The sequence below is a fragment of the Neltuma alba genome, unplaced genomic scaffold, assembly GCF_004799145.2.
Source record: "Neltuma alba isolate B1F8T4 unplaced genomic scaffold, ASM479914v2 tig00005224_pilon, whole genome shotgun sequence".
NCBI lineage: Eukaryota > Viridiplantae > Streptophyta > Magnoliopsida > Fabales > Fabaceae > Neltuma > Neltuma alba.
The window spans coordinates 5,283-21,604 of record NW_021634024.1 but is presented as its reverse complement, the minus strand read 5'-3'; the positions used below and the strand labels follow the sequence as shown (position 1 = coordinate 21,604).

At 32.9% G+C, this 16,322-nt stretch overlaps 2 protein-coding genes across 2 annotated transcripts; both read right to left on the bottom strand.

Annotated features, from left to right (window-relative positions):
- Positions 1-2,317: 2,317 nt before the first annotated feature.
- LOC114747142 (putative pentatricopeptide repeat-containing protein At2g02150) lies at positions 2,318-4,946 on the bottom strand. The gene has a single exon (XM_028935436.1). The coding sequence runs from the start codon at positions 4,837-4,839 to the stop codon at positions 2,503-2,505; it is 2,337 nt and encodes a 778-aa protein (XP_028791269.1). The 5' UTR covers positions 4,840-4,946; the 3' UTR covers positions 2,318-2,502.
- Positions 4,947-8,552: 3,606 nt separating this feature from the next.
- Positions 8,553-13,440, bottom strand: LOC114747149 (probable peroxygenase 4). Its single transcript, XM_028935440.1, has 6 exons — positions 13,255-13,440; positions 13,053-13,157; positions 10,785-10,870; positions 9,792-9,886; positions 9,295-9,420; positions 8,553-8,899 (listed from the first exon to the last, which is right to left on the bottom strand). Exons 1-6 carry the CDS (start codon positions 13,298-13,300, stop codon positions 8,749-8,751), a joined length of 609 nt encoding a protein of 202 aa, XP_028791273.1. The 5' UTR covers positions 13,301-13,440; the 3' UTR covers positions 8,553-8,748.
- Positions 13,441-16,322: the final 2,882 nt, after the last annotated feature.

Genomic DNA, 16,322 nt, shown 5'->3' with positions numbered 1-16,322 from the left:
TATGCAGACTTCCTAGAACTCTCAGTTGTCAGATGTATGTGGGAGAAAGTTGAGGGTGCAAGTGACACATAGGACTCATCTAAGGATAAAGAGAGAGCTCAGGAGTTGCAAGGGTTAGCTAGCTCAATCAACAATGTAAGTTGTTATTACGGGGAGCTGGAACAAAGCTTAAGTGGGGTAATTTTAATAGGTTAGGAACCCTTGTTAAACGCAGGAAGCTAGAATAGGAAGGTTAAGGTGATCGTGGGTACTGGATTTGGGACGCGAGGGAAAAAATGGGTAATTTTTATTGCAAGGGTTTGGGACTACTCCTGATTTACTTGGCAGTTTATTTTCTGGTCTTCGGACTCAGGCAGTTTAATATTTCTTTGGAATTTGCAGGTGGCACCTATAGTAGATTTTCTTAGGGCATTTCTTCCTTGTCAATTTTGTTGGTTGCTACAAGGAGGTATGATTGATGCCTTGCGTCTTTTAATGGTCCTAATTGACATAGATTTTGGCATCAAATATTGGATAAGTTTATGTTCATGGATTAAGGATGAAGATCAAGGCAACATTAAATGCTTACTCCTACATTAAATAGTATTTATTATTCTATAGATTGCTTAACTGGGTTGGTTTAATAGCTAAGGAGGAGAATTCCCCACCAATGAGTGGCAAGTAGCTCTAAAAAGGACATCTTGACTGGTGAGGAAGCCAAGTGAAGTCTCAGCACGATATAACTGTTCGAACATCAGTTCTCCAAAGGCAATCAATTAATGGAGATCAAGGCAATATCAGATGCCTAATCTGGAATTGAGTAGTATCAGCTGCTCAATAGGGACATTCATTAGATTGTTTCTTATATCGCACTTTGGTGCCTAACTGTTACTAACATAAGCAAGCCCCATTCAGATACATCCAACAGAGAGGAGAGGAAAGGGAAAAGAGTTGTCGAAATTCATGTTGTTAGTTTTCACTAGGTGGTTTTAGGATTTACCATTAGCATGAGAGGATTCCTACGCTCTATCTTATTATAGAGAAAGCATAGCGGGAATCCACGTCATTAGTTTTCGTCTAAATTAGGAGGTTTTAGGATTCCCGTTACCATGACTATGAGTGGATTCCGACACTCTTCCTTATGGGGTAATGAGAAAGCATTGTTTCTAAACTTACTAGAGTAATGAGAAAACATTGTTTCTAAGCTTACTTATTTTATCTTATACTACCTCTAGCCTTAAATATAAGAATTAGTTGACGATCTTAACTATAAGACCTCAATCCACTTTGTCTCGGTGTCTCCCAAATTTTTAATGTGTTCTCAAAAATATCCCTATTAATTGTAAAGTATTTTCACCCAAGTGTAGTTTCCATATATATGATTGAAAAGGTAATTTAGGAAAGTCAACACACGCTTGTTACAAATAACTAACTTAACTAATTCTCTTAATCTCCTCAAATTAGTTATCTAACTCTTATATTAAAGATCGAAAGTAAAAGATAATTTTCAGCCAATCAATATTATTCCTAGGTTCACTAGTTATTATACGAAAGGCTTTCAATTAGTCATTTCACTTCTAGGAAATCGGGGTAAGAAGGTGGATGGAATTGAGATTGAAAACCTAAGAAGAAATTGACCCATCCAACATGAGTTCAGAAGGAATGATGATACTCAACTCCGAACACTTGTCTGCTTATAGGGATCGAAGAACTATAATGCACAGTCAAAGACAAAATATCTTTTGAGAGTCATTTGGGGGGGGGGGGGGGAGCATAAAGAAGCAACCATTTATATTGCAAAATCCAGCACACTTAAAAGACAAAAGAAAAACGTGTTTTCTCAGATAAAACTAGGGACCATTTACCATGGAAAGATGTTTCCTGACCGTAAAAAGGGATAGTTCCTGCCCTGAAATTCTATAATAAATATGCATATGAACACCATAATGGCTGTAGTGATGACACAATTACGATGATTATGCTAATATTTTTCATGTATATATTAAGCTGAAAATGTTTAAAAAGTATAAAATACCTTGTACATCTAAGTGATAAAAGAATCATCAACTGTAGCTGAAATCCTTCACATCTTCCACATAAGTTGTTGTTCTGACATGGTTGATTCCTGCAAGGAACAATAAACAGTGGAAAATCTTCATGGAGCTTAATAGTCGCAAGGAAAAGGCTCTAACTTAATAATTTACAATGAAAGTGCCCAGTAAAGAATATAATTCAAAATTTTAGGCAGACGGTCATCACTCACCGAGAAGAACTATCCTCAGGAACAAGAATATCATTCTCTGGTCTCATTACACACAAAAGTTTGCAAGGGGAACCCTGGAAGCAGAACTCACACAAGAGTACCTTCCAGAAGCATCAAGTGGAACTGGCAATTGCCCTTCCATAATTAGGCACCATATTCTTTTGAATTATGTTATTCAATCCTGGAATCAAGCCTCAAAATCCTAATTGCTGGGTCACTATAACTGGGAAAAATGGACTAAGAAAAACAAGATTTCCCTCTTAAGTGTGTACAGAAAAAGCTGTAACATCAAAGGGTCCAGCAATCAGGCTCCTCTTAATCATATCATCTTGCAGAGCCAGAGCATCAGTTATGTCTCCTAGTTCATAATATTTTCTCAATAGACGAATACAAAGAACCTCATCAGGAATTATGTTCTTTGCAACCATCTCATCAAGCAATGACTTTGCCTCTTGTAAGAGACCACAGTCACAATAACCCGAAATTAATGAAGTATAAGTAACCAAATCTAACTCCATACCCATTTCAACCATTTTCACCCGTAAACATGAAGCTTCTTGTGGATTTTTATGCTTCAGGTTCCCATCAATCAAAGCAGTGTAAATAATTTTATCTGGACTCATTTTCTCATCCAGCATTTCATTGAACAGCTTTTTTCCTTCTTCAAGGCAATTATTTTTACAAAGGCCGTCAATCAAAGCAGTATAAATCATTATATTAGGTTGCAGACCAATGCTCTTCATGTGGCCAAAGTAATTAACTGCCTGCTGGATCAATCCCTTTTTGCATAAGCCATCTATTAGTACACCAAAGGTTACAATTGTTGCCTCAATGCCCAGTTCCTGCATTTCTTGAAACAGATTAAGTGCCTCTGTCGTTTTTCCAACCTTAAAATATGCATCCATAAGGGTTGTGTATATATAACTATCTGAAGTTAGACCACAATCCTTTAACTCATGTATTACAGCCTCTGCTTCTTCAATCTTCTTCTGCTTGCAAAGGCCCCATATTATGGTTCCGTAAAGCAATATATCTGATTTGATGCTTTTCTTCTTCATTTCTTTCAAAATATCCATTGCTTTCTCAGGCATCTCAGCCTTAGCATATCCATGAACAAGGGCAGTATAAGTTTTTATATTAAGAGCCACTCCAGCTTCTAATATTCCCCTGTATAACTCCTCTGCTTCTTTCATCCTACCATCTTCACAAAGACCGTCCAATAAAGTGGTATAGGTCACATTGTTTAAGCTGAGTCCAGCCTCCAATATATCATTTGCCAGTGCAAATGCTTCAACCATATTACCTAGTTTACAGTTTGCATCAATCAGAGACGTATATGTAACTTCATTAGGTAAAAGACCAAGGCGTCTCATGTCAACAAAAAATTTGATTGCTTCCAGCATCATACCTGCCTTGCAAAATGCATCAATAAGTGTACTATAAGTTATAACATTTGGTTTCAACTCCCTTTTCTTCATCTCATGCAGATAAGCAAAAGCTTGAGGAATTCTTTCGAATTTGCAGAAGCAATTAATTAGAGAATTGTAGGTTATCACATCCGGTTCACATCCTACACCTTTCATTTCCTCAAATATATCAACTGCTTCATGTAATAAGCCTGCTTTTCCATGTCCATCAATGAGAGAATTATATGTCACTATGTCTGGAGTGAGGCCCATCCGTTTCATTTCTTCAAAAAAATTCCTAGCAGTTTCTAAATCTCCTTCTTTACTCAAATATCCTATCATTATATTATATGTGAAAATGGTGGGTGAAAGGCCAGCCTCAACCATGTTCCTGAAAAACTTCATGGATGATTCCTTTTTACCTGCTTTCGAAAGTCTATGCAAAAGCTCATTACAGGATCGCACTTTTGGAAGAACCACGAACTTCTTCATCTTCCAAAAACATTGACTAGCTTCTTCAAGCATTTCCAACTCAACTAATACGCTAAATAAACAATCAAATACTCCATAGCCTGGACGGCAAACATTCCTTGTCGAATACAACATATCAAACAAATCATAACCTGGCAGTGTTATATTTAGCAAAGTTAGCTCCCTAAGTATCTCTCTTGCATCAAGGTAAAAATTCCCACAAAACAAAATGTGAGCCACGATGCAATACGATTCGCTGGTGTGGCGGAAACCGATTTGGCTTCTTGTCCACTTAAAGAACCTCAAGGCAAGCTTCGGATCGTCCTTCAATTTCCCCAAAACCTTGCACACCCAAATGGGCGCTAATGCTGATGTAAATATACTGGCCATTTTTGGATCATCCCAATGGCCATTTTGTGACATGCTTCGCAATGAGTCAGAGGTAATGTCATCAATACAACCTTGGGGGCTTGACTTGGAGACAAAAGGGAATCTAAATACAAAAAGAAAACTAGTGAACCAAACCAAAGGGCAAGCAATGAAGGAACTACGTGACAATGATGACGATGATGAAGCACCAGACGCACTAGGGTTTTCAGAATATGAAATAGCAAATGAGCTCACTCGGAGGGAAGTTCTCCGACCAATTTGAAAGAGGTTGCGCATAAGAAGCAACATCTTGGATAGTAAGGAGATCAAAATGCCTTCAACTAGCTTCATTTTGCAGAGCTTGAGGCTTGGCTATGCAATAAACATTCATAGCTTGACGCCCTGCAGATTGCGACGAAGGCGCAAAACTAAATATTCGGTAGGGTTTTTCCAGTGGAGAAGCCAAATGAGCTGATCACCCGAGGTTTATGCGTTTCGAACTCAGGTGGAGTGGTAATTTTCCTCTCGAGTATGGCCGTAGGACTTTTTCTCCACTAATTACTTTTAAAATAATAATAATAATAATAATAAACGTCATTACTGATTTTTTTTAACAGTAGGTTGTGGGTTGGATTGGACAACCTAAATGGGCTTGTGGATAGCCCACCCATTTTAAGATATTCATAATATATGAAATTCAGACCCTTTTTCTTTTTTTTTTTTTGGGCCATCAAACTCAGTCCATTTGCGTTGTACATGATTGTTACCAAAGTTTGACAATAAAACTTATTTTTTTTAAAAAAAAAAATGACATTACAAAAGAAAAAAATTGAGTTTTGGTCCCCGATTTAGTGCTTAAATTTCGACTCCGCACAACTCAACTCATAAATTTTTTGTCTTGGCATAATTCAATCCTTAATAAACTAGAAAATATGGGTTATATTATTGGATTAGTGGGGATTTGGATTTGGATTTGGACAAATTAAAATTCACTATTTGGCTGCATAAAATTTTATAGATTTGAATTATCCAAATCCAAGCAAACATTTCATTAAAATTCTTTAAAAAATTCAAATACTTAATCATCCTAATTATTTTAAATCTCAAATATTCTTTTCCAATACTATCCAAACACAGGAACAAGACAACAAGTTCTTACAAGTGTGAATGGATGTCCAAACTCCACCTAAAGGAAACTATGATATTTGACGCTTGAATAGGCACTCACAATGGTATAGCGACTACTTCAAACAAAGTTGTTATTTGTTATTTATAGCGACTAACACAACATAAACCCTAAACCCTAAACCCTAATGGAAGCAAGATTCAAGCCATTACTAATTGTCAACTGTCTAGAAGTTCTTCATTTATATTCCTGCTGATCTACCTTTTCATTTATGCATCTATCATAACTTGGCAGAAAATTTTAACTTTGCTTTAGGATTTTTGTCATATGTCTGTTGAAGTTATGTCATGGGGTCTGTTTGGCAAGACTTATTTGGGCTTAAAAGCAGCTTATTTTACTTATAAGCCCGATTGGTTGAAGAGGCGGTGTTTGGCTGGGCTTAAAAAAAAAAAAGAAGCAGCTTATACATTTTAAGCTCCAAAATGGGCGGTCAGGCTTAAGCAGAATTTGTGGCTTATCTCCTCACTTTAAGAGCTTATTTTTTTACCGTTGAAAAGTGTCAGGGGGTTATTTTTTTTACTTCAGCAGCTAGGAATCTCTCATTTTTCTTCACCTCGTTTTTTTCTTCCGCCTCAACTCTCTCCGCGACTGCGAGCTGGAGCCCAGCGTCCGCTGTCATGTCCTCGCTAGAACCACCGACACCTGGTCGTCGTCAGCTCCATCGCGTCTCTACCGTGGGGTCATTGTCTTCGGTGTGGCTTTGAGTGACTGAGAGCCTAGTCCTTCATCGCGTCTCGTCCTTCTCCAAGCTGCTGTCGGCGTTTCCAACCCAGGTCGCCACCGTCTGCCGGTGCATGTGAGGTGTGCTTCGACTTCTTAGCCTCCCAGTGGAATAGAGTGTCCGATCTACCTCTGGCAAGCGTCAGGTGGTCTGATCTGAGACAGGTTGACCGGTTCCTATTTTTGTGTTGCTTTTCGATGAATTTGGCAATGATAGGCGATTGATCGAAGCATGTGGAGTGTGTGTGTGTGTGTGTGTTGATCTGTGTGTGAGCTGATATAACATTTGGATGAGGGGATTCACCAAAAAGCTAGGAAAATGCCCGGCAATTAGAGCAGAATTGTGGACAATTCTGAGGGCTTTGCGACTTGTGAGGGAGAGCAATATAAATTATTTAATCCTTGAAACTTATTCGTCCTCAATGATCTGGATGTTGCAGCAATTGCAAGATGGAGAAGTTTTTGATTTAATTCAGAAAGAGCTGAGTAATTTTTCTAGTTTACAGTTTAATCATGTTTTTAGGGAGGGTAATGTTTGAGTACATTCCGTGCCAACTTGAGTATTGTACAGGACAAGGAGTTTGCTGTTTTTGATGTGCCTCCTCAATGCGTGAAATAGCATTTGGATAATGATATGTTGGGAGTCTCTCTCCCACGAATGATAATGGAATAAGATGATGGCTTGTTGCCCCGTATTTCTCTAACAAAAAAAAGGTTGAATTAAAAAATGTTTAATGTATATGTGTATTTCTCTAATATCACAGTCTTCATCGCATAGTATATGTGTATTTCTCTAACATCACAGTCTTCATCGCATATGAATCGTGTTCGTGATGCAATCAAAGACCAAATTATTCATAGTTTATCAATTAATTAATTATGTAATATTATTTTGTTTTACTTTGTCAATTGGTGTTCAAAACTTTGTTATCCATTTAAATTATGTTTAGTTTTATATTAACAATCTTTTTTTTCATTTCTATGAAGCTTTCAAATTTAATTCACTCAATCAATTTTACTTTTTCGTATTAAATTAATTTAAATTTATTGTATTATGTTAATTTATTTTTTTTATCATGTTGCACTTCATTTCTTAAATATTTTTTATAATTTCTCTAAAGTTCTTAATTCTAATTCACTCATTAAATTTTACTTCTTCATTATATTATCTCAATTCAATTTTTTTCTTCTTTCACTTTATATTTAAAATAATTTTTTTGATTTCTCTAAAATTTTAAAATTTAATTCACTTATTCATATTAAATTATTTTAATTCCATTGTATTATGTGAAATTATTTTTTTCTATTTTTTATTATTTATTAAAATTCATGCCCATTTTGGTCATTTTACAACTAAACTTACTTTTACTCAACCATAATCCAAACAACTTTTTACCAATCTCACTTTTGCAAACGGACTTTTCTGAACTCCAATCCAAACACAATTCAGCTTATCCAATTTTGCTTTTACCCCATTTACTTATCCATAAGCTGCTTTTTCAATAAGCAGCTTTTCCAATCGCTGATCCAAACGGGCACATGATCTTCTTTTTTAAGGTTCTCTGATAATTCTATTTGAATATTAAACTCTTGCATTTTTTTAATGTCATTTTTTCTTATGCCAAAAAAAAAATCCAATTACTACGATTTTTGATTCTTCATTGTATTAACATGCAAGAAAGCTAAGCATATCACATTTTCTTTAAAGGGAAGCATCTAGAAGAGCACTTATGCTTTCATGAATTAAAAATTGGGATAGAAATGGAATTGGCTCACTTGTGAGTTGTCCAATGTGTTTCTTCTTTTCACCTTTTTTTTCCCTTTCTTCCACACACACACACACACACGCTTTTCAATTTTCTTCGATATGTACAATAATAATGTGTGTATCTATATGCTAAATATGTCACCGCAAGTGCAAAATCCATTTGACACATGCCCCTAAAATAAGTTGGTCCCTACACTAAAAAGAAAGTTTCTATTTTTCATTTTTAGATGGGATCTGGAAATTGTTTTGAGGCTAATTAATTAGTTTGCTTGAATTGCCAAAGGTAAGGATATTTAAAAATGGGCCATTTTTCTGAATTTTTGGATGGAGGGGGTTGATGTGTTAAATCAAACTAACAAACTCAAACTTATTAATTGCAATTCTTTCATAAAAGTAAACATTAGAATCCATTGCTATATGTTATATAAATAAATACCACAAAGTCATTCATATATTTTCCTAGTACTTGAACACAACATAAAACTCCTTAAGTTAAAAGGACATGATAATCAGAAAATGATAAAATAAAGAAACAACAAACATTCCAAAAGTAATAATTACACAGACGTTTCAAAGAATATTAAAGTTATTTCTTCTTTTTCTTCTCAGAGTGCTCCTTTTCCATCCTCTCAAAGAGACTTCCATCATAAACAGCTCTGACTGTTTCCTTGCGCAGTAAACCCTGGTCGTCTTTGCAAAGGTCGTATAGGATCTTCCATTCTGTGTAGGCAGCCACCCTATGCATATCCATTCACATGATACCAAGTCAATGAAGATTTCAATAAATTTCACATGATACCAAGTCAAGAAGATTTTAATAAATATATTATTTGCTAGTGAAACCCTCACAATGGCAATAGAATTCGAACCTATATCCCACCTCACGAGGATTATTCATACCAACTTGACCAGTTCTTGTGAGTAGAATTGGGGAGCATATGATAATACCTTCAGTCCTAATTATAAGATCTTGTTTATAACCTCTAAACGAAATCTTATAATTAAAATCGGAGGTAGTATATAATAGTGCTTGAGTGTTGGGACATGAACAAATGTTTCACTTCAATAAAGTTTCCCCTTCAATTTTTTCATTCAGCAATATATTGTAGATATATCAGACCGACTGACTTACCATCCGTTGTAATCTTTAGGTTCTCGGTTTGCTTTCATCATGGCCTTGAGCTCGTCATATGTTAAAGCATCTGGGTATGTTTTTGCATGCTTCTTGAAAATTTCTTCAAATTTCGAAGGAACAAACCTGAAATGTTGATCCATAAATAATAAAATGATACGTCGAATTCACTCCAAAAAAAAATGATATGTCAAAAACAACTGTAGTGTCATTTATGGGACTTAAAGCATGAAGATTGAGCATAGATATATAGTGTCTTGGATTGTTCATTTTTATTAGCTTGAGCTGTTAATTTTGTGAGTACAGATCAAGTACAAAATCTGAAAAAAGGAACACAATTACTAAAAAAGACCTAATAACAATTAAACAACATGTAATAACAAATTCTAGAGTAAAAAATAACAACTTCTAATTTATTATTAAAATTTTTTGATAGTTATGTTCCTTCCTTAAAAACTTATTGTAATTTTCCCTATCATTAGTGACATTTAATTTACCTTCCTTCAGTATCATAGACTCCAGAGTCACTTCCATGTTTGGCCATATGTATGTTTTTAACTTCAATTGGGAACAGTGGAGAAGGAAACTTTCCCTGCAACATAAGAACCAACACTTATTAAGACAAAAGTTACGAGGCAAAGAGATTTCTTCCAAAGTTTTCGATCACTTCAGAAGTAGGAATATTTTCAAGAATGGTTTGAAAATAATGATTTTTGGTACTTAGGTTGCATTTACAGTAAAAATTGTACAACGTGAGTATTACCCAAGTGACAGGAGGGACTAACATCTAATAATTGCAATAAAGACTTAAATTGCTAATTTTGTGCCGACGTACTAAGTGGCAGGTGGGTCATTGACTTTAATTTATGTCATTATCAAATACCCCTTTCGTCGTTTTCTAGTCTTATTTATAAATAAAGCTAACATAATAATAAATAAAAGATAAAATTATATATCTATACAAAAAAATTTCTCTCAATATCCTATAAATGGAATAAAAAATACATTCTCTCTCTGTCCTATAAATAAGACCAGAGGAGTATATAGTTATTTTCTTGAAACATGTATATAGTAAATAAGAATAAAATTAAAAAGTTATTATATTTTAATAAAGAGTTAATACATCTTAAAATTTGTTTTTTGGTCTATATAAAACATACTGAAAATACCTTATAAACAAGATTTACTGAGAAAAATATATATGACCTGCACTCGTCTATTTTCTTCGGGTGTAATGTTTCTTTCAGTGCTGGAGAGCCCACTTTAACTATGCGCTTGATTAATGATTATGCGTGATTAAATGCTTTTAAAATTACTTACTTTTTTAAGATACTACCTGAACATCTAATAATATATTAAATTGAGTTAAGTACGTCAAGCTAAAGGGATCATATTTATAATAATTAGTGAGATTCACCTGAATATAATATTCTGAACAGTTATATTTCACTTAAAGAAAAAGGGGGAAAGGGTTAAAACTTAAAACGTACAGGACGGGTTTTGCGACTGAGAGCGACATTGATAAGAAAACCACTCGCAATGGACAAGAGGATGCCACCCCCGATTGCTCGAAATCCTGCAATTTAATCCACACACACATTTAATCCTTTTTTCGTTACAAAACAAAAGAAAAAAGAAAAATATATTCAGTCATTTTCTTACCCCAAAATTGCATAGTTCTTCACAACTAAATTAATTTTAACTGAAGTCATTAATATTTATATAAAATATACAAAAGAAATACTGCAGAAATTAAAGCCTACGAAGAAAGGGCAAGAGATTAAAATTAATCTGAAATATTCCCATGAAAAATTAATATGGAATTATTATGCTGTTTTTATTTTGAATTTTTAAGTAATATGATGTCAAACAGGTACATTCTAGTTTACCATACAAATTAGTTCTGGGATTAATACGATAAAAAAAAATACAAAAAATGCAAAACCAGGACTAAAATTCTTGGATCCAGATTTCATAGGATCTAAGGAGGGTATCAATAATATATAAATCCCTTAAAACTAAATGAAGAATTGAAGATATTTGGTTTGGTCCTCAACAGTTAACACACTTATGGGATGTTTGGAAAGCATCAGAAGTCTTCTGAAAAACATTTTTCTGTAAATCGAGATAAACTCTTCCACATATTTATTTTGCATACTGTAAAAATACTTTTAAAACTATGATTTTAATTCTATCCAAACACCTAATAAAACTTACTTTCAATATGAGGAATCGACATGGATAATTTAATATATATATATATATATATACACACACACACACATATATGAACCTGACGTCTTACAGATTTCTTAATTAGTTCTTGAGGCGGCATTTGAAATATTTTATCTTGACAAAACAGGAGGAGGAAAAAAAAGAAAGTATAGTTTACTCCTCTGTGCCACGTTTGGATAAGGAAAGAAGGGGACAAGAAACAGAAGGCACGAGTCCTTTTTTTCCGGCTTCACCGGAGAGAGAATTCCTGGGCATCATGTTCGGTTGGAGGGCAATAATGTAATTTTATTTTCTATTTTGAATAATAATTCTTTCCCATCCCACACCCTAAAGCTGCTTCCTTTCCAACTATGACGGAATTAGATCCTAGTTGATCTGGAATTAAATATTAATTTATGCACGCACATCTATATGTATACATTATATTGCATAGATCTCTTCCTTGTTCAGTCGAACTCTAATGTTGCAAGAGGCATATTCAAGTAAAAATTAAAATTTTTATTATTATTTTTGTTAAGTATTTCTTCCTTTAGAGTTAATTTGATATTTAATTTTATTTTAAATATAAAATCTAATATCTCTCATATTTATCTATTTTTTTAAAGATAGTTTTTGTAGTAGTTGTATATATTAAAGATTTTATCAAATAGTAGTTTTAACTAATACACATAATAGGGCAAACAATACTATCCCTGGTCCTAAATATAAGAGCTAGTTGATTAATTTAAGTAGATTAAAAATAAGTTAAATTAATTATTTATAATAAATAGATATTGTGTTTCTTAAAATTCCTTGTTAATCAAGTGTATTGGCTTGAACTACTATTATTAGAAAAACTATCATAAAAAAGAATAAATATAAGAGATAAAGTGAATTATGATCTTATATTTAGGATCAAAATAAAATTTAAATAAGATCTTAATATTAAGATCTTATATTAAGGGCCGAAAATAGTACATATTTATTACAAATAACTAGTTTAACTAATTTTTTTAATATACTCAAATTAGTTAAATAATTCTTGTATAAAGGACAGCTAGTAATATAATTTAATTAAAATATATAAAAATTTATATTTAATTTTACAAAGATAATATTTAAATAAATTATTGTTACAGAAAATCTTTATGTATAAATCACAAATAACACAAATAACCAATTTTTTTCCTCTCTTTTAAACTTAAAAGGATGCCATTTAGCTGAACAAGAGAACGAAAAAAATTATAAGATTCCACAGACCAATTATATCATTTTTCAGAAAAATCATTATGGAGTACTGAAAAAAAAAATATAACCACTAAAAAACTATTCTTCCTCCTTTTTCCCCACTCCAGACCATTCTCTTTTCTTCTTCTTCTTTGTTTGGCTCCCCTCATCGTGAAAAAAAGGGTATATATAGAAAATGACGCATCGAATCAGAGATAATAGATATTTATATTCATAAATGTGTTTTAAAATTAAATACAGGAAGAGAGCAGAAGAGAAGATGATCCGAAGAGAAGGGGGAGGAAGAGATTAAAAACCTTGAAAAGTCTCCCACGGATAAACGACGCCGTCGTGGTTCCTATCGAAGAAAGCGACGTGCTTCTGCAGAACGTTCTGGTCCAGAGGTATAGGTCTCTCGCTCACTGAATCAAACAAATCAAACAATCGGTTTCGAAACTGGAAATCGAATCGAATCGAAAAAAAATTAAAAGAAGCTGGCTGAAGGATCGAGAGTAGTACCTTCTTGAATGCTATTGTTATCGCTCTGGAAGGGCGACGAAGCCATGAAAACGAACCGAGAAGAAGAAGACGAGGAAGAAAGAAGAGATTTCTGGAAATGAAACTGAGTTTGGGGCCTAACGAACGGTTATGAACGATAATAGAATGGCTTTTGTGCTGTCCTGGTTTGTGCGTAATTCTGAGTATAATCTCTGAGCTTATAAAGCAAAGGAAATGAGAGAAACGTAACGCTTGAGAGAGCAACACGCCGCAAAAATGGACACACCCACGCGCTCCCCCTTTCATATTACTTTTAGGGCTTATTTCCTTATTTGGGGCTTAGCATATATAATATAGATGGGAAATTTTAATTTTGGTAAGTCCCGTGTAAAAATCTAATTAGCTAAAACGATCTAATTTGAGTGGGTATAACTGTGATATGTGAATGTAATGTATTTTTTTGCTGTGTGTAAGATATTATCAATAATATATAACTATTATCAATATAAAAGTTATATATACAATAAAAGATATATTACGTTTACGGATCATTTTTACATGTGCTCAAATTTAGATTCTTTTAGCCAATTAAATTTTTAAACGGAAATTTTTTACCAAATTTCCTAATATTAAACTATTTGAATAAGAAATAATATATTGTATTTCTCCAATATTTACTTCTCATTACTTGTCTGCCTGTCAAGTGAGTGCACAAGATTATTTTTTATCTCTGTGTGTGTGTGTGTGTTTGTAAAATTGTATGTGCTAAATTAATTTGTATCATGCGCTAAACTTTATCCACTCATTCTTTAAAAGAATGAAATAAAAAAATTCCAACATATGTTTTTGAGGCAGCAGGATTTGTATTACAGCGTTTGATAAATTTTTCATTGTCTTCTAAAAATAAGAAGATTAATTACAGTACAGGTAAACTCATATTAGCTAAAATATCTATAACAATAAAATTATACTCATCCAGTCTTTAATGTAAGATCTAATTAACTAATTTGAATAGATTAAGAATGTTAGTTAAATTAATTAATATAATATTTTTTTAAAATACTCTAATTATCTTTCTTGATTCCTTTCTCTTTCCTACACTATTATTGCTGAGAAAATATCAATAGGATTAATTTGAAAAAAATTAATAAACATGTCAAATATGTCTTACATATAGGACTAACATGAACTCTGAAATTAGATCTTATATCAGGAACCGAAGGGATATTGTTTTTTTAATACAACATCAAAAGGCTACTAAACAAGAAGCATGAATAGGTGAATTTTACATTTAATAGGTGATATAGGAATAACATCGCATTACAATAATAAATTAATTATCAGAAAATCGCCAGTATTATATGTACATATTATTGCTTTATCCGAAAGAATGTTTTGTCTATGTCAATCATTTATAAGCTTAATGAGATTAATTTTAAATTCTTTACATATATTAGATACGTCGTAATTGCCCTTAACTATGTCCACTCTAATCTATATTTCATGATGCTCCATCTCTTGACGTAATAAATCTGTGATTTTGAGTCATTTTGTTTCGATCGAGATGAAATCAAATCAAAATTTTGAAGAATTGATGCAAAAAATATCATAATTTTATGTTTTTTTTCCTTTTTTTTTTTAGGTTTCTGGGATGAACAAATGAAATTATATGGTTGAGTAACGATAATGAGATGGGGAAGGAGGAGCGTGAAAGGACGCGGATGAAAGGGGCGCGTGGGGGAGGGAGCTGAATTTGGGAAAGAAAGGAAGGATGCGATGGATATGTGCCGTGTGCTGGGGCAATAAGGCGTTCACACAAAGTGGCGTAGAAGCATCTGTGAGGCACACGCATATATTTTGTCCGCTGTAAAGCAAAGGCCTATTAAGCTAATCCTTCTTAATTTGTCCTTATTTCTAAGTTTTCGTATTTATTTAAATAACTTCTTTATAAGTAAGTCACACGAATCTATTATAACTATTTAGTATTTTTCTGATTTTTAATATAAGACCTATTTAACTAATCTGATTAGATTATGAAAGTTGGATAAGTTAGTTAATTAAAAAAAATATTAGATCTTTTTTCTAAAATAGTATAATCATCTTTCTTAATATTTTATTTCTCTCTTCTACTTAATTATAATTGAGGGAATATCTATATAGGTACTTTAAGAAAAATTGATGAACATGAGAAATAGCTATTATATTTAAGATAAAAATTAACTTAATAATTAGGTCCTATATTAAGGATCGGACGAGTATTTTATAAGATCTAAAGGACTTGAATGTAATTTTTTATCCTCGTGAAAGTGCCGGAATACCCTTTTAACTAACCAAGTTTAGCCCGCGTCGGATTCTATTGATTAGTAGCTTTAAAAAAGAAAAAAGAAATGCATCTTAAAAGTAAGAGTGTAAGAATACTTTGAGTAAAAGATTATAAATTTAGAATATAAGGTAAAGACGGCACCTCAATTCATAAATTGACTTGTGCAGTGGTCTTTGAAATTGTGGTTTCTTGCCGTGAGTGGACAATGTACGTATAGCTCTCTTCATTCCCATTAATTTCTCAAACATATCTTAATTTTGAATTTCCAAAACCCAGATTTATTTTAAAAATTTGGCTTATTCTAAATATAAGATTTAATTTAGTCCTTTTTTTTTTAGTTTTAAATTTTGTTTCCACGATTTTGGATATTTTAAAAGAAAGTGTTACAAATTCACTGCATCTTAATTATTAATAATTATTTTAACTATTTCTTTAAAAATTTTACGAATTCATTGAATGGCCCTTGTATTTAAGATAAGAAGGATCAACCTTTTCAACTTAGAATTTCTAAAGTTACGTCTTGCATGTGATATAATCATTATTATTTCTGGAAAAAAGATCACAATGAGAAGCAACCTTTCATGCATAATGACTATTACGATTTTTTTTTCCCCAATTATCCTCATTAGACGGGAAAAAAAATCCTAAGATGGGATTTCAGCAAGAAAAAGTCCAAAAACTATTGCTTATCGAAATCTAGAATAGTACTATCTAAGATATATGTTTGCAGCAGCCCAAAAAAAAAACCTTAAATATCATTGCTTCA

Bases quoted from the DNA above. Each gene is read 5' to 3' on its own strand.
- LOC114747142 (XM_028935436.1), bottom strand. From the start codon at position 4,839: ATGAAGCTAGTTGAAGGCATTTTGATCTCCTTACTATCCAAGATGTTG.
- LOC114747149 (XM_028935440.1), bottom strand. From the start codon at position 13,300: ATGGCTTCGTCGCCCTTCCAGAGCGATAACAATAGCATTCAAGAAG. The intron at 13,158-13,254 runs GTACTACTCTCG...TGTTTGATTCAG, and splicing joins TAACAATAGCATTCAAGAAG to TGAGCGAGAGACCTATACCT. The intron at 9,421-9,791 runs GTAAATTAAATG...TCAACATTTCAG, and splicing joins GTCTATGATACTGAAGGAAG to GTTTGTTCCTTCGAAATTTG.